At 39.9% G+C, this 27,818-nt stretch overlaps 1 protein-coding gene across 3 annotated transcripts; it reads left to right on the forward strand.

Moving 5' to 3' along the window:
• The first annotated feature begins 219 nt into the window (after nt 1-219).
• LOC136155704 (zinc finger protein 26-like) lies at nt 220-27,818 on the forward strand. Of its 3 annotated transcripts, none has more exons than XM_065917700.1 (6): nt 220-260; nt 17,008-17,097; nt 18,967-19,093; nt 19,705-19,785; nt 20,623-20,705; nt 21,189-27,818. In XM_065917700.1, the coding sequence occupies exons 2-6, from the start codon at nt 17,065-17,067 to the stop codon at nt 23,067-23,069; spliced, it is 2,205 nt and encodes a 734-aa protein (XP_065773772.1). In that variant the 5' UTR covers nt 220-260; nt 17,008-17,064; the 3' UTR covers nt 23,070-27,818. The 3 variants fall into 3 exon arrangements, with proteins under 3 accessions (XP_065773772.1, XP_065773770.1, XP_065773771.1); XM_065917699.1 differs by lacking the exon at nt 220-260 and adding an exon at nt 304-433; XM_065917698.1 differs by lacking the exon at nt 17,008-17,097 and having other exon boundaries at nt 229-433.

Here is a 27,818-nt window from a genome sequence, read left to right on the forward strand (position 1 = left end):
CAGCTCCGCCCATAGAGTTAGTTCTGGCCTCAGCCGCTTCCTCTGGGCCTGCTTCTGCCTGCAGTCCGCGCTCAGAGCTGACCTAGGGGTCCGGCTCCAAAGCAGTTATCGCTGCTAACAGAACTTGCCAATCAATCGAACTTGAATAGCAGCCAGCGTCCCGGAACCCCGCCCCTCTACAGCCGTGGTACTAAGCGGAAGTGGCGTCACTGACTCGCGACAGCATTTTGATCGGGCTGGTCTGCGCCTGGTGGAAAGAGGTAGGCTAGTTGTCCTGTGTTTCACATTGTTGTGAGTGAGTCTTGCGTCGAGGCAGGGTTCTGGGATGCACCGAAGTCGTTATACAGCATGTTGGACCTGGCTTCCAAAGGGACTCCTGAGAGAGGCCTGGCCCCTCCTTTTGCGTCCGCGGGATCTGAGTCACCGTCGGGTGGTAAGTGCTGTGAGGGAGCGTCTAAGGGGTGTAGGCATTCGCTGTGCTTCCCTATTTGAAAGCCTCCAATGAGTTCTTTCTGACTTTCGTCCACGAGGAAAAGAATTTCCGCTGTAGTGTGCGTTGCTCCGTCCCCCACATCCTCCAGCTGTCACGAACCTGGCCACACTGCCCTGTTGCTCAGAGTATTGGGGAGAGTTGGTTTAAACGCCTGCTTCTTTTGTATGAAAAATAACGTTTCACCAAACAATTTGGCTTTCTGTTTAAACGTTGTTTTTTAATATTACATAGAGGTACAGATTCCTCGGATATCAAGACTGCGCATGTTGCTCTATATAAATATATGTAGATTACAGAGAACTTGTTTTAAAAACAAACAAAACAAACACACACAAAACGAGAGCAGTTAACTCATCTGAAATACCTAGGGTCGTAAGATCCCACAGTCAAACACGGGTCTCCAGGAGATATGGTGGAGGCTTTTTGATACAGGTTCAAGAATGAGAAACCATAAATAATTTGTTTGGATTAAATGTGTATTTCACCACATTATGTGATTGTGTAACGCCTAGAACCTCAATAAAATATGACCTTCCAGTACAGTGAATGTTCGTTGTTGTAGGTTCATTTAGTTTTAGTATTTTCCATGCTTGTTCTCACCTCGATTTACAAACACACCGTAGTGAGTTGTTTGAGAATAAGTTGAAAATAAATTGCATACATGATGACTTGCCTTTTAAATACTTGGTAATACTTCTTCTAAAGGTGTGAGCATTATCCTACTAAATATCAGAATTCCATTATTTCACATAAGAAAGGTAAAAATAATAATATTTTGAAGTATCTACTATAATAAGTTAGCCTCTCCACGTGGTTCCAAAATATATTTTTGGTACTTTGGGGATCTAGAACCCACTCAGGGCTTATATGTGACAACTGTTAATGCCTTTTCGTCTTTTTTAACCGAGATCACTTGCCATTGTCTATTAAATTCATTATATTGACACTTTGAGGAGTCACACATTAAAAGCCACGGTTTTATATTTGTGCTTTTATATTCACAGTGTGTTTAAGTTTTCCTTCATGTCCTGTAGTTTCTGTCAGTTGGTAATTGGTTGAGAGCCATGGTTGGCAAACTTACTGTCTGAAAAGGTTCAGATTGTTAGTGCTTGATGCATCACGAACATTAAGGTATGGAATTACTCAACTCTGTCTTAGTAGTAGAATAATACTGTCGACTTAGGGAAACAAATGGGCATATCTGTGATCCAGAGAACTTTATTTACAAAAACACACCTGTGACCAAAATGTGCCAACTCCTGGTAGAGAGTATTCTACTGGTTATTTCTTACGCATATTTTGAAGGTGATGTTTTATACATCAAGTTGGATTCCATCAGGAAATGTAAATTTAGGACATCCCTTGGTTGTGTTGCTAAGTAGGACTACTTGCTTAAGCTAGGAATCTTCAGTGTTTTCTATTTTAATGGTAGACTTTCCTATAAAGTCCTAGGTGCAGTGATATTCTGATCCTCAGAATAGCTTGCTTCCCAGCACTTTGCTATAATTTCTTTTAGCATCTGTTATTAACTTGTGTGAATAAACTTATCTGTATATTATTTCACTTTTGGGGGTATATTTTGAGAGTCAGCTTCTAGATTGTTTTTCTAGGTCATCAGGCAAATGTATATTTACTTCAGTGGATATTAAATTCTCTTGCTTAGATCTTGTGCCATTTTGTAGTTTCTGATCAACTTTAAAGGGCATATCTAAAACCAATTATGCAGAAATGCAAGGAACAAATTTTAGCTTTGACATCGGGACACTTGTTTTCAAGAAGAATGTCCCAAAAGAATTTTTTCATCTTCAATGAAAAATACACACTTTCTCAGAACTATAGCATTTTGATTTTTTTTTTTTGTTCCAAGACATTTCATGTGAGTCTTACTTTATTTTTATGCTGCAATTCTGTTTTTTATATTCCCTCAATTGTGTGTACTGTACTAGAATATTTTGTGGAAAATGGCAAATTGGCAGTCCACAAGTGGTTGTGGAATCCCTTTAATGAGTTAGGCTTTGTGCCAGGGACAGAGACACAATGGTGATATGTATACCAGTGGCTGATGCATGTTGATGCATGGTAGAAACTAACACAATATTGTAAAGCAATTATCCACCAATTAAAAATAAAAAATATTAAGTCTGTTGTTGTTCAGTTGCTCAGTCATGTCCAACTCTTTGCAACCCCATGGACTACAGCATGCCCAGCTTTCCTGTTTTTCACCACCTCCCAGAGCTTGTTCAAACTCATGTCCATTGAGTTGGTAATATCATCCAACCATCTCATCCTCTGTCATCAGCTTCTCCTCCTGCTTTGTCTTTCCCAGCATCACGGTCTTTTTCAGTGAGTCAGCTGTTCACATCAGGTGGTGAGAGTATTACAGCTTCATCATCAGTCCTTCCAATGAATATTCAGGACTGATTTCCTTTAGGATTGACTGGTTTGATCTCCTTGCTGTCCAAGGGACTCTCAAGAGTCCTTCAGCACCACAGTTGTAAAACAAACTCTTTGGCGCTCAGCCTTCTCTATGGTCCAACTCTCACATCCATACATGACTACTGGAAAAACCATAGCTTTGACTATATGAACTTTTGTCAGTGAAGTAACGTCTCTGCTTTTTAATACAGTGTCTGAGTTTCTCATAACTTTTCTTCCAATGACCAAGACTTGATTTCATGAGTGCAGTCACCATGTGCAGTGATTTTGGAGCCCAAGAAAATTAGTCTGCCACTGTTTCCATTGTTTCCCCATCTATTTGCTGTGAAGTGATGGGACCAGATACCATGATCTTCAGTTTTTGAATGTTGAGTTTTAAGTCAGCTTTTTCACTCTCCTCTTTCACCTTCATCAAGAGGCTCTTTGGTTCTTCTTTGATTTCTGCCCTAAGGGTGGTATCGTCTGCATATCTGAGGTTATTGATATTTCTCCCAGCAGTCTTGATTCCAGCTTGTGCTTCATCCAGCCCAGCATTTCATGTCATGTACTCTGCATATAAGTGAAATAAGCAGATGACAATATACAGCCTTGACATACTCCTTTCCCAATTTTGAACCAGTCCGATTTTCCATGTCCACTTCTCACTGTTTCTTTTTGACCTGCATACAAGTTTCTGAGGAGGCAGGTAAGGTGGTTCTGGTTTTTTAAATCTCTTTAAGAATTTTCCAGTTTGTTGTGATCTACAAAGTCAAAGGCCTTAGTGTAGTCAGTGAAACAGAAGTAGGTGTTTTTCTGGAAAAACATATAGAAACCCATGATAGAAACTTTTCATGTGAATACTGTGGTGACTTTTTTGTTAGATCTGAGATTAGGACGCATCGAAAATCTCATGTTGGAGAGAGTCCTTTTTTTATGTAAACAATGTGGAAAATACTTTAAATGTTCTTTATGCCTTCAGTGTCACAAAAATATTCACTCTGGATTAAAACCCTACAAATGTGAGAAATGTGGGAAAGCCACATTTGTTGATTGCATTGTTTGTTTTTCTTTTTTGATAGTGAGCTCCATAACCTATCTGTATATTTTGGAGTCTAACCCTTCCGTATTGCTTTCTTAGAAAATTTTTTGCTCCCAATTGGAGGGTTGCCTTTTTATCTTCTCTATAGTTCCTTTGCTTTGAAGAGTCTTTTAAGTTCAATTAGGTCCCTTTCAATTTCTTAAATTTTCAGTAGGTAGGTCAAAAAAGATATTATTGTGACATATGTCAAAGAGTGTTTCTCCTATGTTTTCCTCTAAGAATTTTATAGTGTCTCAGCTTAAGTTTAGGTCTTTAATCCATTTTTAGTTTATTTTTGTGTAGGGTGTTAGGAAGTGTTCTAATTTCATTCTTTTACATGTAGCTGTCCAGATTTCTCAGCACCACTTATTGAAGAGTCTGGTTTTTCTTCATCAGATATTCTTCCCTTTGTCATAGGTTAGGTAACCAAAGGTGGGTGTGTTTATCTCTGGACAAGAATACAAAGAAGAACTATAGAAAAAAGGTCTTAATGACCCAGATAACCACGATGGTGTGGTGACTCATCTAGAGCCAGATATCCTGGAATGTGAAGTTAAGTGGGTCTTAGGAAGCATTATTACAAACAAAGCTAGTGGAGGTGATGAAATTCCAGCTGAGCTGTTTAAAATCTGAAAAGATGATGCTATTAAAGATGATGATGCTGCACTCAGTATACCAGCAAATTGAGAAAACTCAGCTGTAGCCACAGGACTGGAAAAGGTCAGTTTTCATTCCAGTCCCAAAGAAAGGCAATGCAGAGAATGCTCAAACTACAGCACAGTTGTACTCATCTCACACGCTAGCAAAGTAATGCTCAACGTTCTCCAAGCTAGGCTTCAACAGTATGTGAACTGAGAGCTTCCAGATGTTAAAACTGGATTTAGAAAAGGCAGAGGAACCAGAGATCAAGTTGCCAACATCTCCGTTGGATCATAGAAAAAGCAAGGGAATTCAAGAAAAACATCTGCTTCTGCTTTATTGACTACACGAAAGCATTTGCCTGTGTGGATCACAACAAACTGTGGGAAATTCTTCAAGAGATGGGAACAGTAGACCACCTTACCTGCCTCCTGAGAAATCTGTATGCAGGTCAGGAAGCAACAGTTAGAATCAGACATGGAACAACGGACTGGTTCCAAATTGGGAAAAGGCTGTATATTGTCACCTTGCTTATTTAACTTATATGCAGAGTACATCATGTGAAATGCTGGACTGGATGAATCAAAAGCTGGAATCAAGATTGCTGGGAGAAATATCAATAACCTCAGATATGCAAATGACACCACCCTTATGGCAGAAAGCCAAGAGAAACTAAAGAGCCTGTTAATGAAAGTGGAAGCGGAGAGTGAAAAAGCTTGCTTAAAACTCAACATTCAGAAAACAAAGATCATGGCATCCAGTCCCATCGTTTCATGGCAAATAGATGGGGAAACAGTGACAGACTTTATTTTCTTGGGCTCCAAAATCACTGCAGATGGTGACTGCAGCCATTAACTTAAAAGACACTTGCTCCTCAGAAGAAAAGCTATGACCAGACTAGACAGCATATTAAAAAGCAGAGACTTTACCAACAAAAGTCCATGTCATCAAAGCTATGGTTTTTCCAGTAGTCATGTATGGATGGATGTGAGAGCTGGACCGTAAAGAAAGCTGAGCACTGAAGAATTGATGCTTTTGAACTGTGGTGTTGGTAAGGACTCTTGAGAGTCCCTTGGACTGCAAGGAGATCAAACCAGTCAATCCTAAAAGAAATCCGTACTGAATATTCATTGGAAGGACTGATGCTGAAGCCGAAGCTCCCATACTTTAACCACCTGATGCAAAGAACTGACTCAGTGGAAAAGACCCTGTTGCTGGAAACGATTGAAGGCAAGAGGATAAGGGTTCGACAGAGGATGAAATGGTTGGATGGCATCAGTGACTCGATGGACATGAGTTTGAGCAAGCTCCAAGAGTTGGTGATTGACAGGGAGGCCTGGCATGCTGCAGTCCATGGGCTCACAAACAGCTGGACAGGACTGAGCAACTGAACTGAACTTTCCACAAAACATTAAGAAAGATTTGGGAATTGTATTTGAGCCATATTAGAGGATTAGCCCTGGAAGAACATCACAGAAAGCCCTTGTTTAGTGTGTATTTGTGTGTTTATTTATTTGGGGCTTCTTTGGTAACTCAGTAGTAAAGAATCCTCCAAGACAGGAGACTGGGTTCAATCCCTGGGTTGGGAAGATCCCCTGGAAAAGGAATTGGCAACTCATTCCAGGACTCTTGCCTAGAGAATCCCATGGACAGAGGAACCTGGTGGGCTACAGTCCATGGGGCTGCAAGTGTCAGACATGACTTAGCCACTAAACCACCACCATTATTTATTTATGTATATTTTTGGCCCTGCCACAGTGTATGTGGGGTATTATCTCCCGGAGGCATGCAGGATCTTATTACCCCAACAGGTTTTGATCCCTGACCGCTACAGTGGAAGTTTCCCTATGCTTCACTATCTGCCTGAGTTTGCTCAAACTTGCGTCCATTGAGTCAGTTATACCATCCAACCATCTCATCATCTGTTGCCCCCTTCTCCTCTTGCCCTCAGTCTTTCCCAGTATCACAATCTTTTCCAGTGAGTCTGAATAATATTTCATTTTTGAATCTTTTTCATCCATTCATGTGTTGATGGACACTTTGGTTGCTTCTGTAACTTGTCTGCTGTAAATAATGTTGCTATGAACTTTGGGATGTGTGTGTCTTTTCAAATTACTGTTTTCATTTTCTTTGGATATACATCCAAAGGAATGGAATTGCTAGATCATGGTGCAGTTTTTTTGAGGAATCTCCGTACTGTTTTCCACAGTGGCTGCACCAATTTACATTCCCACCAGCCGAATACCAGTGTTCCCTTTTCTTCACAGTCTGGGCAGATTTGTTATTTGTGATCTTTTTGATGACCATTCTGTATGAAGCGATAGCTCACTGTAGTTTTGATTTGCATTTCTCTAACGATAAGCGATGTTAAGAATCTTCTCATGAGCCTGTTGGCTATCTGTGTGTGTTCCTTGGGAAAATGTCTTTTCAGGCCTTCTGTTCATTTTTTAAATAGGATTTTTTTTTTTAATCTTAAATTGTATGAGCTATTTACATATTTTTTATTTTAGTCTATTGGTCATATCATTTGCAGATATTTTCTGCCATTCAGTAGATTGTCTTAACTTTTTTTTGTCTTTACATTTTTTTATTGTTTATTTTGCTTTACAAAAGCTTTTACATTTACTTCAATCCCATTTGTTTATCTTTGCCTCTGTTTTCTTTGCCTTAGGAGACAGCCAAAAGCATTCTGCTAATATGTATGTCAAACAGCGTTCTGTGTATGTTTTCTTCTAGTTTTATGGTTTCTGGTGGTGGTTTAGTCACTATGTCGTGTCTGACTCTTGCAATCCCATAGACTGTAGCCTGCTAGGCTCCTCTGTCCATGGGATTCTCCATGCAAGAATACTGGAGTGGGTTGCCATTTCCTTATCCAGGGTATCTTCCCAACCCAGGAATCAAACCCGGGTCTCCTGCCTTGCAGACAGATTCTTTACTGACTGAGCTACAAGGGAAGCTCAAGCATCTAGTCTTATATTTAGGTCTTTAATCCATTTTGAGCTTTTTTTCATACATGGTATGTGAAAATATTCCAATTTTATTCTTTCACATGAGCTGTCTGGTATTTTCAGCACCATTTATTGGTGATACTGTCTTTTCTACATTGTGTATTTTTGACTGCATTGTAGAAGATTAGTTGACTCTAAGTGTGTGGGTTTATTTTTTGGCTCTTTATACTATTCCATTCATCTATGGGTCTGTTTTCATATCATTTTTATGTGGTTTTCATTGCTGTAGCTTTGTAGTGTAGTGTAGAACCTGCCTGCCATTGAGGGAAACACCAAAGATACACGTTTGCTCCCTGGGGAAGGAAGATTCCCTGGGGAAGGAAATGGCAACCCGCTCCAATATTCTTGCCTGGCATATCCCATGGACAGAGGAGCCCATGGGGTCGCAGAGTTGAACACGACTGAGCACGCACGCACACACACACACACGTAGTGTAGTTCGAAGTCAATGACTGTGGTACCCCTAACTTTGTTCTTTGTTGCCTATACTGCCTTGGATCTTCAGAGTCTTTTCTAGTTCTATATAAATTTAAGAATTATTTGTTCTAGTTCTTTGAAAAATATCATGAGTACTTTCCTTAGGGGTTACATTAAATTTCTGGTTGCTTTGGGTAGTATGGAATTTTAACTGTATTGATTCTTTCAGTCAATGAGCACAGAGTATCTTTCCACTTCTTTGTAATATCATCTTCAGTTTCCTACACTGTTATATAGTTTTCAGGTCTTTTTTTGGTTAAGTTTATTTCTAGTAATTCTTTTTGATTTGTTTTTCAAAGGAACTTCTTTTTTCTGCTTTCTTTTTCTGGTAATTCATTATTACAGTATAGAAAAGGAACAGATTTCTTTATATTAATCCTGTATACTGCCACTTTACTGAATTCATTTATTAGTTCTAATAGTTTTTGGATGGTGACTTTAGGGGTTTTTTATATATAGTACTATGTAATCTGCAAAGAGTGGCAGTTGTACTTCTTCCTTTCCAATCTGGCTGCCTTTTGTTTCTCTCTCATCTGATAGCTGTGGCTGGGACATCCAATACTGCATTAAAGAGATGTGATGAGAGTGGGCATTCTTGTCTTACTTCTGATTTTAAATGAAAAGCTTTCTGTATTCCATTGAGTATGATGTTAGCTGGGGCTTGTCATACATGGCCTTCATTATGTTGAGATGTGTTCCCTCCATACCAACTTTGATGAGTCTTTATCGTGAATAGATGGTGAATTTATTCAATGTTTTTCCTGCATTAATTGAAATTATCTGTGATTTTTAGTATCCTTTTATTAATGTAGTGTATGACATTGCTTGATGATTGGATGTTGAACCATTCTTTCATCCCTGGAATAAATCTCACTTGATCATTGTGAATAATCCATTTTATAGACTGTTGAATTCTATTTAGTAATATTTTGCTGAGAATTTTTGTGTCCCTATACATAAGAAATATTGGCCTGTAATCTAACTTTTTTTTATACTGCCCCTTTCAGGTTTTAGCATCAGGGTAATTGTGGTCTCATAGAAAGAATTTGGGAGTATTTCCACCTCTTCTGTTTTTGGAAATAGACATTAAGGGACTTCCCTGGTGGTCCAGTGTTTAAGACTATTTCAATGCAGGAGGCACTGATTTAATCCCTGGTAGTCAGAGAACTGGGATCCCAAATGCTGTGTGGCACAAGTATATGTATTCAGCCTTCTTTATACGTGGGATTGAATTCTCTTGTGCAGCTGCCTTGCCTGGACTTTTAATTTGGGTGAATTTTGATTGCTGATTCAGTTTCAACATTAGTAATCAGTCTACTTAGATTATCCATGGATTCCTATTCAGTTTTCAAAGGTTTTGTAATTCTATATACATGTTTCTTCTAGTTGTTCGATTTATTGACATATAACTGTTTATAGCATACTTTCTTTTTTTCTCATAGTATTCCCTTTTGATTATTTCTGTGTTTGTGGAATCAGTTATAATTTCTCCTCTTTGATTATTTATTTTGCTTATTTGGGTCTCCTTTTTTCCTTAATGAGACAGGCTAAAACCTTATCAACACTAATTATCTTTTCAAAAGACCTGCTCTTGGGTTCATTGATCTTTTCTAATTTAGGGGGAGTGGGGTTCTCTGTTTTATTTTCTCTCTGATGTTTATTACTTCTTTCCTTCTGCTGACTTAAGGCTTTGTTCTTCTTTTTCTAATTCCTTTGGATGGTAGATTAGGTTGTTTACGTGACATTTTTCTTACTTCTTGAGATAGGCCTGTATCATTATAAAATCCCCCATCATGACTATTTCTGCTGCATCCCATCAATTTGGGGGCATTTTGTTTCTATTTTCATGTGTCTTAGGGTATTTTCCAATATCTTCATTGGCCCATTCGTTTTGTAGTAACATGTTGTTTGGTCTCCACATATTTGTTCTTTTCCCATTTTTCTTTCTGTAATTGAATATCTTTGTTTCACAGCATTGTGGTCAGGAAAAATATTTGATATTATTTCTGTCCATTAAATTTGTTGACCATACATGTCATCTGTCTTGGAGAACATTCCGTGTGCACTTGTGAAGAATGTTTATGTCTCTATTTTGGGTTGGAATGTCCTGTAGGTATCTATTAAGTCCAAGTGGCCAAATGTGTCTTAAGACTACTGTTTTGTTCTGGATTTTCTGTCTGGATGATCTGTCCACTGCTGCTGTTGCTGCTGCTGCTAAGTCGCTTCAGTTGTGTCCGACTCCGTGTGACCCCATAGACGGCAGCCCACCAGGCTCCCCCGTCCCTGGGATTCTCCAGGCAAGAATACTGGAGTGGGTTGCCATTTCCTTCTCCAATGCATAAAAGTGAAGTCGCTCAGTTGTGCCCAACTCCCAGCGACCCCATGGACTGCAGCCTACCAGGCTCCTCCGTCCATGGGATTTTCCAGGCAAGAGTACTAGAGTGGGTTGCCATTGTCTTCTCTGGTCCACTGATGCTAGTTTGGTGTTAAAATTCCCTATTATTATTGTATTACTCTCAATGTCTCCCTTTATGTCTGTAAATACTTAATTTATTTAGCTTCTCCTGTATTAGATACACATATGTTAACAGCTGTTACATTCACTTGTGTTAATACCTTTATCATTACATAATGTCCTTTGTCTTTTATTTAGACTTTGTCTTAAAGTCTGCTTTGTCTACTATGAGTATCGCTACTCCAAATTCTTGTTTGTTTGCCTTTGCATGGACTATCTTTTTTCCATCCTTTTACTTTCAGTCTGTATGTGTGTCTTTAGCCTTACTAATTTGTGATTACCCTGGGATTCATATGTTGACCTGTAACTAATCTGCTTGTTTTAAACTAATAGTGGTCTGCTTGTTTTAAACTAGTAGTGATGTAATTTCAAGCACATTCTAAAAGATCTATGTTATTTCCCCCTTAATGCACATTTTTTGTCTTTAATGTCATATTTCTTGTTTAATACTTACTTGATTGTTGTAGTTACAGTTTCTTTTAATTTTGTACTTGCTTACTTAAATGGTTGTTGCACAGGCTTTACTATATGTTTACTTTACTAATGGGACTTTTCTTTCCTATACATTCTTCTGCTTGTTTTTCCACTTTGAGAAGACGCTTTACTATTTCTCTTAGAGTTGTTTTAGATTTGATGAGCTCCTCTAGTTTTTGCTTACTTGAAAGTTCTTTGTTTCTCCTTCAGTTTTGAATGATAACCTTGCTGGGTAGAGTATCTTTAATTTGTAGGTTTTTTCCTTTCAGCACTTTCAAAGTATATGCCCTTCTGTCCTGCACGGTTTCTGCAGAAAAACCAGCTGATAGCCTTAAGTGGGTCCCTTGTATATGACTCCTTGTTTTTTCTTACTGCCTTTAGAATTCTCTGTTTACCTTTTGAATTTTAATTATGATATTTTTTGGTGTATGTCTCTGGGTTCATCCTGTTTGAGACTCTGTGCTTTCTGTAGCTGGATATCTGTTTCATTCTTCCACTTCAGGAAATTTTCAGTCATTCTTGTTGTTGTTGTTCAGTTGCTAAGACGTGTCTGACTTTGTGATTCATGGACTGCAGCACGTCAGTCTTCACTGTCCTTGAGTATCTCCCAGAGTTTTCTCTGGGAAATCCATGTCTTTGAGTCAATGATGCTATCTAACCATCTTATCTCTGCCACCCCCTTCTCCTTTTGCCTCAGTCTTGCCCAGCATCACGTTTTTTTCCAGTGAGTCAGCTTTTTGCATCAGGTGGCCAAGGTATTGGAACTTCAGCTTCCGCATCAGTCCTTCCAATGAGTATTCAGGGTTGATTCCTTTAGGGTTCACTGGTTTGATCTCCTTGTATTCCAAGGGACTCTCAAAAATCTTCTCCAGAACCAGTTTGAAAGCATGAATACTTTGGCACTGAGTCTTCTCTATGACTGGAAAAACAGCTTTGAATAAACAGACCTTTGTTGGCAAATGATGTCTCTGCTATTTAATATGCTGTGTAGTTTTGTCATAGGTTTTTTTCCCCAGGAGCGAACGTCTTTTAACTTCATGGCTGCAGTCACCATCCACAGTGATTTTGGAGATAATGAAAATATGGTTTCTGCTCCTACTTTTTCTCCCTTCTCTTTGCCATGAAGTGATGGGAACAGATGCCATGATTAACTTAGTTTTTTTAACATTGAGTTTTAAGTCAGCTTTTTTACTCTCCTCTTTCACCCTCATTAAGAAGCCCCTTAGTTCCTCTTCACTTTCTGTCATTAGAGTGGTATCATGTGTGTTTCTGAGGTTGTTGATAATGTCTTCTGGCAGTCTTGCATTTCAAATGATGTACTCTGCATTGAAATTAAATAAGCAGGGTGACAATATACAGCCTTCTTGTACTCCTTTCTCAACTTTGAACCAGTCCCTGTCCACTTCATTTGCTTTTTGATCCACATACAGTTTTCTCAAGAACAGTTAAGGTGGTCTGGTATTCTTACTCATTAAGAATTTTCCACAATTTGTTGTGATCCACCCAGTCAAAGGCTTTAGCATACTTAATGAAGCAGAAGTAGACAATTTTCTGAAACTCCCTTGCCTTAATTCGATCTCTGGTTCCTCTGCATTTTCTAAACCCATGTTGTACATCAGGAAGTTCTTGGTTCATGTATTGTTGAAGCCTAGCTTGAAGGATTTTTGAGCATAGCCTTACTAGCATATGTGAAATGGGTGCAATTGTATGGAAGTTTGAACATTTTTTTGCATTGCTCTTCTTTGGGATTGGAATGAAAACTGTCCTTTTTCAGGCCTGTGGCCACTGCTGAGTTTTACAAATTTGCAGATGTATTGAGTGCAGCACTTTAACAGCATCATCTTTTAGGATTTTAAATAGCTCAGCTGGAATTCCATCACCTCCACTAGCTCTGTTTGTAGTAATGCATCCGAAGGCCTACTTGACTTCACACAGGATATCTGTCTCTAGGTGAGTGAGAACACCATCGTGGTTATCCGTGTCATTAATACTTTTCTTTAAATAGGTCTTCCGTGTGTTTTTGCTACTTTTTCTTAATCTTCCCTGATTCTGTTTGATGATACCATTTCTGTCTTTTATCATGCCCATCCTTGCATGAACATCCTTCATATGTCCAGTTTTCTTGAAGAGATGTCTAGTCTTTCCCATTCTGTTGTTTTCCTCTATTAACTTTGCTTTATTCATTTAAGCAGGCCTTTTTATCTCTCCTTGCAGTTTTCTGGAGTTGTATTTCATTTGGGTATATATCTTTCTTCTTCTCCTTTGCCTTTTGTTTCTGTTCTTTGCACAGCTATTTGTAAAGCTGCCTCAGACGACTATTTTGACTTTTTACATTTTTTTCTTTGGGATGGTTTTGGTCACTGCCTCCTGTACAATATTATGAACCTACATCCATAGTTCTTCAGGCACTCTGACTACCAGATATAATCCCTTGAATCTGTTTGTCACCCTCACTTATAATGGGTATGATTTAGGTCATACCTGAATGGCCTAGTGGTTTTCCCTGCTTTCTTCAATTTAAGCCTAAATTTTGCAATCAGGAACTCATGATCTGAGCTACAGCAAGCTCTATGTTTTCATATTTTTATCAAATACATTTTCCCTCCTCTTTTTCTCTCTTCTTCTGAGACCCAATTACGAGAAAGTTAGAATCGTTTATGTTAAACCAGAGACTCCTTAACCTGTCTCCTTTTCTTCCACAACACACAGTTTGCAGGATCTTAATTTCTCGATGAGGAATCAAACCCAGGCCCACTAGTCTGCCAGGGTATTGCCAGAAAGTTCTCATTTTTTAATTTGTTTTCTCTTTCTGTTTTTCTGATTTTTGTTATTTTATCTTCCATATCAGTTGTGCATTCTCTTATGCCCCCTGATCTGATGTTAATACTTTCTAGCATGTTTTTTATTTCAGTTATTTTATTGTTCTTCAGATCCAACTGGTTCTTTTTTATTGTTTATGTTCCTTGTTACAACTTTAACTATGTTCATTCATTCTTTTCTCCATTCTTATTTGTTGTTGTTCTTTAGTCACCAAGTCATGTCCAACTCTTTGCGACCCTATGGACTAACAGGTTCTTCTGTCCATGACATTTCCCAGGCAAGAATGCTGGAGTGGGTTGGCATTTCTTTTTCCTGGGAATATTCTTGATCAAGGGATCAAACCCATGTCTCCTGCATTGACAGATGGGTTCTTTACCACTGAATGACCTGGAAAGCCCTAGCATTCTTGTTCTTTACATTTTGTGTTGGTTTCTGCCATATAACGCTGAGAATCAGTCACACGTTTACATGTATGTATGTATGTATGTATCACTTCCCTCCTGAGTCTCCCTCTTCTTCCCACATTCCACCCCTGTTGGTCATCACAGAGCACCAGACTGGACTCCCTTTATTATTAAGCAACTTCCCACTAATATTTTACACATGATAGTGTATATATGTCAGTACTGCTTTCTGAATACACCCCGCCCTCATCTTCCCCTTCTATGTCCACAAGTTGCTTCTCTGCCAGGTTCATAAGTACCATTTTGTTACCTGCCATGTATATGTATTAATATATGATTCTTGTTTTTTTTCTCTTTCTGACTTCACTCTGTATAAGATGGTCTAGGTTCATCCACTATTACTGACTCAGACTTGCTCCCGTTTATGGCTGGGTAAAATCCACTGTATTAACGTACCATAATTGCTGTATCCATTCATCCATCAGTGGACATCTAAATTGCTTCCATTTCCTAGCTATTATAAATATTGCTGCAATAAACACTATAATTTAGTAGTGAGATTTCTGAGTCATATGGTAGATTTATTCTTAATTTTTAAAGGAATCTCCCTATCGTTTTCCATTTGGCTGTATCAGTTTCCTTTTCCACCAGCATTCCCTTGCTGCTTTTATTCATTTTTCTTTGTGTTTAATTTTTGTTAGTTTGAATAATATGTGTGTTGGTACAGTTCTTTTGGGGGTTTTCTTTATGAGACACTCTGGGCTTCCTGGACTTGGGTGACTATTTCCTTTAATATCATTACACTGAATTCTTTTTCAGGTAGACTGCCTATCTCATCTTCATTTGCTTCATCTGGTGAAGCCCTGGAGTTCTTTTACTAATGCTTTAAACTGATTATTTGGTATATTATTTATCTGTGTTAAATTAGTTGTTTCATCTATGTTTTATCTTTGTTCTTTTGTTTGAAACAAATTCTTCTATCTCCTCATTTTATTTCACTTTCTCTGTCTCTGTGAAATTAAGTGAAATACTTACCTATCCCATCTTTGAAGGTGTGTCCTTTTGTAGGTCCCTGTGCAGTCTTTGGGAGAAGGCAATGGCAACCCACTCCAGTACTCTTGCCTGGAAAATCCCATAGATGCAGGAGCCTGGTAGGCTGCAGTCCATGGGGTCGCTAAGAGTCGGACATGACTGAGCAACTTAAAACTTTCACGTTTCACTTTCATGAATTGGAGAAGAAAATGGCAACCCACTCCAGTGTTCTTGCTTGGAGAATCCCAGGGACGGGGGAGCCTGGTGGGCTGCCGTCTATGGGGTCCCCCAGAGTCGGACATGACTGAAGTGGCTTAGCAGCAGCAGCAACACGCAGTCTTTGTGTGCAGTAGCTTTGGTGGGAGAGTTGAATTTAAGCAGAGGAGAATCTTCCTTGGCAGTCCCTTGATTGAGGCACCACATTCCACTACAGTGCTTGATCCCTGGTAGCGGAGCTCGGATTCCACAAGCTGTGTGGCATGGACAAAATTTAAGAAATAAAACTCTAAAAATACAAATAAAGGGGCTTCCTTCGTGGGTCAGTGGTGAAGAGTCCACCTGCCAATGCAGTGGACATGGGTTTGATCTCTGGTCCAGGAAGATCCCACATGCCACAGGGCAACTAAGACTGTGTGCCATGACTATTGAGCCTGTGCTCTAGAGCCTGGGTACTGTAATTACTGAGCCCACATGCTGCAACTACTAATAAGTCTGTTCACCCTAGAGCCTGTGCTCCAGAACAAGAGAAGCCAACCCAGTGAAAAGCCCATGCACAACTACAGAGTAGCCCCAGCCCACTGTAACTGAGTATGGCAAAGAAGACCCAGCATAGCCAAAGAAATAAGTAAATAAATCTTCAAAACAAAAAATAAAATGTGGTGAGCATAGGTTATGTCTTTCCTCAGGGTGTCCTTGTTGGGAAGTTGTGCTGGAGATACAGTGGCTAGAACCAGAGCCCTGTGTGAGCTGTTTTTCTCCTGTGCACCATGGTTATCACTACCTGATCATCAGGAGCAGGAGCCAGGTCTGGTTCCAAGGTCCTGGAAGCAGAAGCCCTGAGTGTTGCCTCTCAGTCGGTTCTGTTCTCTCCATGTTTGCACTCTCTCTGCTCCCAGCAAGGGTACCTTTGCCTTGGAGGAAGCAATGCTGGAACAGGAGGGTTTTTCTGGCCAGACACACACTGAGACTATCTAGGAAGCCAGTCAGGTATACAGACAGCTCCTGATCCACCACCTCCACAAGTGTCAGCACTGGGTTAACTCATCTTATTCAGATGCAGTGCTGGGTCCAGATCTGCTGCATATCCTCAAGTGTGCACACTACTTGGCAGCGAGCACTAAAACCAGATCAATTCCCCTCCTTTCCTAACCTGACTCTATGGATCATTTTTACAGCCTTGGTTTTGGACATCATTTTGAATGTCTCCAGTTTGTTTTCAGTGGGAAGGGGCTCCATATAGATGTATTTTTGATATGTTCCTGAGGGGGAGGTGAGCTCAGGGTCCTACTTCACCTGCTTTCCTCTCAGTGTGACATTTTCTGAGTGTGCAGGGATATTCAGGGATGTTGAACTAGAATGGAATGACTTTCACACAGTGATTGTGGGAATTATGATCATCTCTGAATGCCCATGCCTTCTTTCTTTTCTCATAGATCTTCCTTCTAAGGACCCTTTATGCGATCCTGAGGAAAGGATAAAGGCAAGACAGAATGGTAGCTGAGTGTTTGAGTGATTGTTCTCAGGTAAGAAGACAGGGCATCCTAATACAGAGTGAGCCACTGCATGCACCATATGGAAACATTTCCTTCTGGTTAGACCTATGTACACAACTTCTTAAATAAAGCCAGTCTGAGTCCCTTTTGAATTTCCTCCCCATGTGAAAGGTCTCATATTGCTAAGGGATTGCTCTCAATAATCTTAGTATTTTGGTAATTACCTTCTGATATTGTCTCATGATTGCTTCTGCATGTGTTTTATTTTGACTGTTTTGACATGGTACAGAATGAGAGTATATATTTCTCTTTTTTTTTTTGAAGTACATGTTTGCATTTTTATTGTATTTAAGAGAAGCATTTCTTATTTATATGAACTTTAAATTAGGACAAAAATCAAATGAAAACACAGAAAAACACATTAAAGCTGAGGCTTCAATTTTCTCAGATGCAACAAGTACAACAAAGTGAAGAGACAGTGCCTTGGGTAGCCATACGTCTGTAAGCAGGAGGCAGATCAAACACTTCTGGAGGGAAGTCAAAGTTTTTTTAGGACAATTCACCACAACTGGGACCTGTTTTTTGAATTACCCCTAACAAACAAAAATAAACCTCGTTTCACCTTGTCACAGGATCATCATGTGTTAATAATAAGTAACAGTTTAAGAAAGCTGGGGTCTTCATAAATTCTGTGGTAACCTAAACACTGCAGTGCACGGTAGAGAATATAAAATTGTAAGATGCTTCAGTTCAGTTCAGTTCACCCGCTCAGTCGTGTCCGACTCTTTGCAACCCCATGGACTGCAGCACACCAGGCCTCCCTGTCCATCGCCAACTCCCGGAGTTTATTCAAACTCGTGTCCATTAAGTCGGTGACACCATCCAACCACCTCATCCTCGTCGTCCCCTTCTCCTCTCGCCCTCAGTCTTTCCCAGCTTCAGGATCTTTTCAAGAGAGTCAGTTCTTCGCATCAGGTGCCCAGAGTATTGGAGATGCTTTGGGAGATGATTTCGGTAAGCGTAAGATGCGTTGGGTGCCCTAAAAACTTCACTTAAATATTGCGCTCAAATTATTTAGTGTCTGTTGCTTCATAATCGAAAACTGCACCCTGTCTGGTTAAACCTTCCGTCACGGGAGTTCCTTGGTAACAAGGGCGATCCTGGATCAGAATGTGTTTATACCAGTACCCCATGGGGTCGCAAGAAGTCTGACACGACCAAGCGACTAACACTTTCCCGGAGGGAAACGCCGAGTCTTCACTCTGAGCGTGGATCACCTTAAGGAAAGGTGCGCCTGAGCAGACAGCTTCCCTGACAGACCCAGGGAAAGGCCGGCCACACAATCTCGTCAACTGTCCGACTAGCTCTGAACTTCTTAAGTGTGCCATCTTCTAGAGACGAGAGAAGGGTCCGGGAGAGAGGGGGCCTTTAGAGACGGGGAACGAGCCTCACTCCCCGATTTACCTGTTTTCGATTTCCACCGGATCCGCGTTGGGCGGCTGCACCTTCACCTTCACCTCGGCCATGAAGGCGGCCGTGCCGGGCCCTTGTGGGAAGAGACCCCTCCTGGGAGGCCGGACTGCGAACCGGGGGAAGCGGGACACAGTTGAAGACAGCGTCCAACTGGCGCAAGGGGCTTTTTCCAAGAGTATATATTTCTTAGTGACCTTATTTATTAGCTTGCACAAGTATGTGTAATTTGTTTAGGATTGTGTTACTGGTTCCATATCAGTCACGAGTGGCTGTAGCTAGAAAGGAGAGCTAAGACCGTTGTATCCTGGGAGAGATGATGAGAGACCTTAAGGCCCTCTGTTGATATTGGGGCTCCCTTCCTCATTCTCTGCTGTACATGGTTGGAGATCTTACTTTACTGAAACTACCGTGTGTGCAATGGTTTAGGACTCAGTGACCTTCGCTGATGTGGCTGTGTACTTCACCCAGGAAGAGTGGACTTTACTGAACCCCTTTCAGAGAAAGCTATATGGAAATGTGATGCTGGAAAACTACAAGAACCTGACCACAGCAGGTAAGGCTGCCATCATTCCTTATAGACTCTTAGGGAATGGACATATATGTGCTGTACCTTCTATGTTCCAAGATGGGTGATGCCAATCTGAACACAATGGAAACTAGTAGACACTCGTATCTAAGGAATGAGTTTTACTCCAGTATGCTTTCTGTAACAATGTGCTTTGAGAACTAACAGCATTATCATGACTCTTGTTTGAAATATGCATTCTCAAGAGTTCACCTTTGGCATAGTGAATGAAACTTTGGAATTTGGGCCCAGTTATCTGTGTTTTAACAAGCAGTGGGCATGATTCTTGAAACCAACATTTGGCAACCACTAGTTTAGCGGCTTCTCCATGAGACCAAACATCTTTTTACATTTACTTTATTTCCCATTTAACAACATTCAGTGCTTTGTAAATGTTCACATAGGTGTGAATATGTTTTTCACTGGCCACAGATAGTCTCTTTGACACACTGAAAGAGGAGCTATTTGCCTTTTTATCTCTTTGAAAATTATTACCGCATTCATTCTAATGACTTGATTAGATATAGGACCTGATTCATGGGAAGGTTTGTCGTGTTTGACAGGGACTTTTTCATTAATATATCTTTCCTTGTGAACAGGATATCAGGCATTCAAACCCACTTTAATCTCTTGGCTGGAACAAGAAGTATTAAAAACTGTGGAGAGAGGAATCCTCCAAGGTGAGCAATTATAAAGAACTTCCCATGTCAATTCAATTTCAGTGTGTTTTGAATTTATAAGAAGGAAGCTTATTGAAATGGGCTTTCTCTCAGAAGGCTGAGGACATTGGTTTCTAATGTTCTGTGACTTCTTGAACTTCTCATACATACATAAATTTAATCAGACTTTCCTGTGGTCTCACAAAATAGCCTTTTGTTTCTGTATTAGTTTTATATATATTTATTTATTTATTTATTTATTTATATTTTGGTGGGGTGAGGGTGCTGTATATAGGCTCTCTGTTGCTGTGTGCATACTTTCTCTAGTTGCAGCGATCAGGGGCTACTCTACTTTTGGTGTGCAGGCTTCTCATAGGGTAGTTTCTCTTCTTGCAGAGAATGAGCTCTAGGGCCTCCAGACTCACTAGTTGTGTCACTTGGGCTCTATAGTGCAGGCTGAGTTGTAGCACACAGCCTTGGCTCTTGCCATATTAGTTAGACGAGGGATCTCACATGTGCCCCCTGCATTGGCAGGCAGATTCTTAATCACTGGACCACCTGTGAAGTCCCTTAGTTTTATCATGTTGATGTATATTGTCCAGAACTTTCCCTAATAATATTCTCTTTTCTTCCTTTTTACTCTTCATAGACTCGTCTTTTAAATCAAGTACTCAATTTTGACTACATATATATATTCTTGCTTAATTTTTGTCATAGTCAAATTCCTCATGTCTGTGTTGCCTTTTTAAAAGATATGTTAAATTGGAAACTTATACAGATGAGCCTTATTGTTTTTAACCCCATTAACATCCATTTCTTTTTGCAAAGTCTTAAATTTGTTATTCTCTTTTACTTTAGAATGGGAAATGCAACTTACATCCAATGACTTGGGAATTCAGCAGGATATTTTGCAGGAAAAAACATCAAATAGGGTACAAATGGTAAGATCAGTAAGTTTCATTTATAAAAAATACTTATTTTCCTTTTAATTAATATTGGGATTTCCATACAGCATGAACATTAGTGATAGATATTTGAGTGGCATTCACCCCAGAGACAGCAGTGTCTGTCAACAAATTCTGATTATGATCAATTTGGGAATTTCCTAACCCAAGGTTAGGAATAGTTGCTGCAGACTTCCCACAAGGAATCATTACCATGTATATAATTAGACAATGAACTTTGAGAACAATTCAATGAAATTGTATTGAACTGTTTTACCATTAGAGTATATGGCACCTCATTGTGTCAAAAGGATTTCATCATTTGACTTTAAAGAAATCAACAGGGCAGAAAGTGTATGAATGTAACAGAGATGGTAAAAATCATCATCCTCTCTGTAATGATGTTTCTGTTTTGAGATGGGTAGGATCAGTTAATGAATCTGAGAGATCTTGAATCATCATCCATCCATTTCTCCACAGACACAGAGCCACAATGGACAGGAACTGTATGACTGTGAGCACAGGTGGAAAGACTTCAGTGACAGTGACTACTCATACCTTAGTAGGAGAACTGAAAATGGAGGCAAGTCTTATGAATATAATCATTATGGAAAAAGCTTCCTTACTCTGCACAACGAATCCTTTACTGGAGAAAAATGTTCCATGTTTAATCAGTGTGGAAAAGCCATCAGGCTGACTCCAGATACTGTGTACTGGCAATGTAGCATACCAGAGAAAGCCTTAGAACACAGAGATCTTGGGCGATCCTTTGCTAATGAGTCTTTTCTTCAGGCACAAATGAGAGCTCAGAAGAAAAAAAGACATGACAATTGGAATGAATGTGGGAGAGCTTCCATTCAGTCAACAAGCCTCCATGCACATGTACCAACTCACACAGCTAACAAACACTACATACATGGGGATTCTGGAAAATTCTCTGATGCAACCCTAAGCCGTAGACGACATATAAAAACACACACTGGAGAGAAGCCTTTTCATTGTGACACATGTGGGAAAGCCTTTGGATCATCCTCATACCTACGCATTCACATACGAATTCACACCGGAATAAAACCCTACAAATGTAAGAGATGTGGGAAAGCATTTGTATCCTCCTCATACCTTCAAGTTCACAGTCGAATTCACACTGGAATAAAACCCTACAAATGTAAGGAATGTGGGAAAGACTTCTGTCAATCCTCAAACCTCACTGGACATATGAAAACTCACACTAGAGACCTGGCCTATAAGTGTAAGGTATGTGGGAAAGACTTCCATCGATTCTCAGACCTCACTGGACATACGAAAACTCACACTGGAGAGCAGCTGTATAAATGTAAGGAATGTGGGAAAGCCTTTGGGTCGTCCTCACACCTTCGTGTTCACAGTCAAATTCACACTGGAATAAAACTATACAAATGTCAAGACTGTGGGAAAACCTTCACTGGTTCCTCTCGCCTTATTGAACACATGAACACTCACACTGGAGAGAAGCCTTTTAAGTGTGAAACATGTGGGAAAACCTTCACTCAATCCTCATGCCTTACTAAACATATGAAAATACACACTGGAGAAAAGCCTCTTAAGTGTGACATATGTGGGACAACTTTTACACAAACCTCATACCTTACTCAGCATATGAGAACACACACTGGGGAGAAGCCTTTTAAGTGTGACAAATGTGGGAAGGCCTTTGCTGCTTACTCATATCTTAGTAACCATTTCAGAACTCACACTGGAGAGAAGCCTTTTAAGTGTGACACATGTGGGAAAACCTTCGTTCAGTCCTCAGGCCTTTCTCAACATAAGAAAACTCACACTGGAGAAAAACCTTTTAAATGTGACACATGTGGGAAAACCTTCAGTCAGTCCTCATACCTTTCTCGACATATGAGGACACACACTGGAGAGAAGCCTTATAAATGTGATACATGTGGGAAAGGCTTTGGGTTTTCTTCTATTCTTCGTAGACATTTACAATCTCATACTGGGGAGAAGACTGCTAAATGTGAAAAATGTGGGAAAACCTTCACTCGAGTCTCAGGCCTTACTCAACATATGACAACACACACTGGAGAGAAGCCTTATAAGTGTGACAAATGTGGGAAGGCCTTTGCTGATTCCTCGTGTCTTACTAAACACGTTAGAACTCACACTGGAGAGAAGCCTTTTAAGTGTGACAGATGTGGGAAGGCTTTTGCTGTTTCCTCACGTCTTACTAAACATTTTAGAACTCACACTGGAGAGAAGCCTTTTGAGTGCAATATATGTGGGAAAACATTTACCACTTCTTTGTCTGTTACCATGCACAAGCGAAGGCACACTGGAGAGAAACCATATTCTTGTAAGGAACGTGGGTAGACCTTTTTATGTTCCTCAATACTTACTTTCTATGTACAATGACATTGGGAGAGAAGCCATTGGAACATGATATGTGGGAAAGCCCTTGCTGATTCCTCCTGTCTTAACATATTGTTTTTAATATTTGACTGCACCATGCAGCATGTGAAACCTTAGTTCTCCGACTGGAGATCTAACACATGCCCCCTATATTGGAAGGTAGAGCCTTAACCGCTGGACATCCAAGGAGGTCCCCTACTAAACATTTTCAAAATCAACACAGGAGAGAATTCTTTTGAGGGTAATAAACATGGGAAAGGATTGACTCACCAATTCTTCACCCTCTACCATTCACTAGTGTACTCACACTGGAGAAACACCATAAACTTCAGGAATACGGGGATCAATCTTATCATTCATATCTCAGTAGTAATGGGAAAAGTAAGGAGACTAGTTCAGGAATGCCTTTGCCTGAATCTATCATGTCTTGTCTCTAGAACAAAGCCTAGAGTTCTTGATCACAAAACATGTTTAGACACATACATACAGTTCAACCCATGGTGACTCTTGCATACCAGGTCCCTGCAGTGGCATGAAAGATGAGGTGATGCCTTTGCACCAGCCAGGTAGATTGGAGCCCAGATATCTCCAAAGGCAGTTCCAGGAGCTATTGGGCTCCCCTGAGCTGGGAATACATAGCACTGTTGTGCAGGCTTCTTCCTTGAAATACATCTTGCAGGCTGATGTGTGTCAAGACTCACCTTTCTTTTTGTAGATGACATGATACTATACGTATAAAACTCTAAAGATGCCACCAGAAAATCATTAGAGCTAATCAATTAATTCAGCAAAGTTGGAAGAAATAAAATCAATATGTGGAAATCCCTTGCATTCTTGTATACTAACATTGAAAAATAAGAGATACTAAGGAAACAATTCCATCATCATCACAACACAAAAAATAAAATACCAAGGAAAACCTACCTAAGCATTCAAAAGATCTCTGTACCGAAAATTATAAGATACTGATGTAAGAAATCAAAGGTAACACAGTTGGAGACATGTATCATGTTGTTATTAGAAGAATCCATATTCTGAAAATGACTGTACTATCCAGTGATATCTACAGATTCAGTGCAATCCCTGTCAAATTACTGATGGCATTTTTCACAGAATTAGAAAATGTTTTTTAACTTGTCTGGAAACACAAAAGACCCCAAATAGCCAAAGCAGTCTTGAGAAAGAGTGTAGAGGTGGAATCAACCTTCATGACTTCAGACTATACTACAAAGCTACAATCATTAAGACAGTATGGCCCTGGCACAGAAACAGACCAGAAGTAAACCCACATACCTGTGGGCACCTTTTCTTGGACAAAGGAGGCAAGAATATACAATGGAGAAAAGATAGCCTCTTTAAAAAGTGGTACTGGAAGAACTGGACAGCCTCATGTAAAAGAATGAAATTAGAACACTTCTTAACACTGTACACGAAAGAAATTTAAAATGGATTAAAGACCTAAATGTAAGGCTGGGAACTATAATACCCTTAGAGGAAAATATAGGCAGAACACTCTTTGACATAAATGATAGCATTATCTCTTTGACCCACCTCCTAGTGTAATAGAAATAAAAACAAAAATAAACAACTGTGACCTAATTAAATGTTTTAGCACATGAAAGGAAGCTATAAACAAAGTGAAAAAGATAACCCTCAGAATGGGAGAAAATAATTGCAGTGAAACAACTGAAAAAGGATAAATCTACAGAATATATAAGCAGCGTAGGCAGATCAAATACCAGAGAAACAAAGAACCCAGTGAGAAAATCAGCACAAGACCTACACAGACATTTATCTAAAGAAGACATAGAGGTGGCCCCCAGACACATGAAAAGATGCTCCACGTCACTCATTATGAGTGAAATACAAGTGAACTCTACAATGAGGTATCATCTCACATTGGTCAGAATGCCCATCATCAAAAGATCTAAAAACAGTAAATGCTGGAGAAGGTGTGGAGAAAAGGGAACCTTCTTATATTGTTGGTGGGAATGTAAGTTGATACAGCCACTATGAAGAACAGTATGGAGATGTCTTTAAATACTAGGGCTGAAACTAACATGACCCAGCATCCCACTGCTGGGCATATACCATGAGAAAACCATAATTGAAAATGACACATGTACCCCAGTGTTCATTGCACCACAGTTTGCTGTGGATAGGACAAGAAAGCAAGCTTTATGTTCATTGACAGATGAATGGATAAAGAAGTTGTGGTACATATATACAACTGAGTATTACCAATACAAGCAACGTACTCGAGTCAGTTTTGGTGAGGTGGATGAACCTAGAGCCTGTTACACAGAGTGAAGTAACTCAAAAAGAGAAAAACAAAGATTGCATATTAATACATATGTATGCGGTTTAGTTGCTAAGTCATGTCTGACTTGTGACCCCATGGACTGTAGCCTGCCTGGCTCTTTGTCCATAGGATTTTCCAGGCAGGAATACTGGAATGGGCTGCTATTTCCTTCTCCAAAAACATACATATGGTACCTAAAAAATTATATTTGCGAACTTATTTTCAGGGAAGACCTAGAAATGCAGACCTGGAGAACAGACTTTTGGACTTAGGCTGAAAGGCAGGAGGTGGGGTAGATTAAGAGAGCGGTGTTTGGATCTGCTTGTAACACGGGAGACCTGAGTTTGATCCCTGAGTTGGGGAGATCCCCTGGAGAAGGGAACGACTACCCACTCCAGTATCTTTGCCCAGAGAATTTCAGGGACAGAAGAGCCTGGTGGGCTACAGTCCATGGGGTCCCAAAGAGTTGGACACAACTGAGCAACTTGGAAAATCACTGAGTCAGACATGACTGAGCAACTCACTCAGTGACATGTATACACTACCACGTGTACAATAGCTAGTGGGAAGTTGCTGTACAGCACAAGGAGCTCAGCCTGGTCCTGAGTGGTAGGATGGTGTGCAGGTTGGGAGGGAGGTTCAAGAAGGAGGGGACATATGTATCCTTATGGCTGATTCATGTTGTATGGCAGAAACCAACACAACATCGTAAAGCACTCACTCTCCAATTTAAAAAACATTTTAAAAATAAAGTTCCTTCCCCCCCCTCCCCCAAGCACTGGCTGTCAGTGACATCTGTCCACTACTGTCCTTGCATGACCCCCTGTATTTGACCCACCCTCTGGTACCTGCCTGTGAACAGGGAATTCCTGTTTTTGTACGACTGAAGCAGCTGTACTTGTGAGACTACTGACCTTCCCCAACAGGCTGCCTACAGAAGTGACCCTGCTTGTGGGTATTTTAAAATACTGTTTTGTGGGACTTCCCTGGTGGTCCAGTGGTTAAGAATCCACCTTGCAATGCAGGAGATTCAGGAGACACAGATCCAGTCTCTGGATGGGAAACAAGCATCTCAACATGCAGTGGGGCAACTAAACTATTGTGCCACAACTGGAGAAAAACCCCTTAGAACCTTGAAGTCCCAATGCCTCACACACAAAAAATAATGTTTTGTGTGAGATGTTTTGTTCAGTATATTAAGTCTTTGAAATAACCAGCTAACCAGTCTCTTTATATTCTCTTTATTCATACTCTACATTTCTCCATTTACAATCTGACTTTAGTAGTTTTTTTAAAACTAACATTTTCTAAGAATCTGAGTTTTGATTTACTAATTGATTTAAAATATCCATTTTAGATAAACAGCTGAAATATATAAAATTCTATATATTACTAAAGAAGCCTCTAGCACTTTAGGGTCCTCTGCACAGATATTTTATACAGCTGAGTCTCTAAGAGAAGAAAAGTCTCTCAGTCATGTCCAACTCTTTGCGACCCCATGGACTGTAGCCTACCAGGCTCCTTGGTCCATGGGATTTTCCAGGCATGAATACTGGAGTGGGTTGCCATTTTCTTCTCCAGTCTCTAAGAGAGGCACTGCCAATCATGCTGGTTTTAAAACTTTTTCCCCCAGATGTGTTATTTCTGGAGGATCCATTAGATACTACTGTTAGTAATTCTCTACTCACAATTTTCTACTATTGTAAGAAGTACATCATGTAAAATTTACTGTGTTAACCATTTTAAGTATGCAGTTAAGTCGAGTTGCATTAAGTATACATTTTTGGGTAGGTGTGGCTGCTATGAGGCTAGTGGAATGTTAGCTCCCCAACTAGGGATTAAACCTGTGCCCTGGGAATGAAAATACAGAGTCCTTACCACTAGACTATCAGGAAGTTCCCAAGCATATTCTTATTGTTATGCAGTCATTGCCACCATCCATCTCGAGGTGTTTTTCATCATCCCAAATTACTACTTGGTACTTGTTAAATAATAACTTGTTATTGTCCCTTACTCTATTTCTGGTAACCACCATTGTACTTTCTATCTCGGTCTTTATGAAATAAATTCCTCTAGTTAAGTTATGGAGTTGGAACTATATATTAGACTTGGCCCTTTTGAACACCATGAATTGGAAATGCACAGGGATGGTATTCACAGGGACTTGGGGAAAAGTACAAATTGGAGTTTTGACCTATGGAAATTCCTTCAGTTGGATATAAAGCCACCAGAGAAGCTGTCTATACCACTAGAGCATTTTAAATTTATGTTACTCTTTTATGTAGAGTTACAGGACTCTACATGGATATTTATTATATGCCACAGAGGACTGTGTATTACATCAAGCAACATACGAGTTGTGATTTTGCAATATCTAGGTATCCTTTAATAATCATGAGAAGATAGCC

Source organism: Muntiacus reevesi, chromosome 1 (assembly GCF_963930625.1).
Source record: "Muntiacus reevesi chromosome 1, mMunRee1.1, whole genome shotgun sequence".
Taxonomy (NCBI): Eukaryota; Metazoa; Chordata; class Mammalia; order Artiodactyla; family Cervidae; genus Muntiacus; species Muntiacus reevesi.

What these genes read in the sequence shown, in the direction of transcription:
- LOC136155704 (XM_065917698.1), top strand. Translation starts at nt 326, where the DNA reads ATGCACCGAAGTCGTTATACAGCATGTTGGACCTGGCTTCCAAAGGGA. An exon ending in CAAGAACCTGACCACAGCAG is followed by an intron (nt 19,094 to 19,704) that starts GTAAGGCTGCCA and finishes CCTTGTGAACAG; the next exon opens with GATATCAGGCATTCAAACCC. An exon ending in CATCAAATAGGGTACAAATG is followed by an intron (nt 20,706 to 21,188) that starts GTAAGATCAGTA and finishes ATTTCTCCACAG; the next exon opens with ACACAGAGCCACAATGGACA.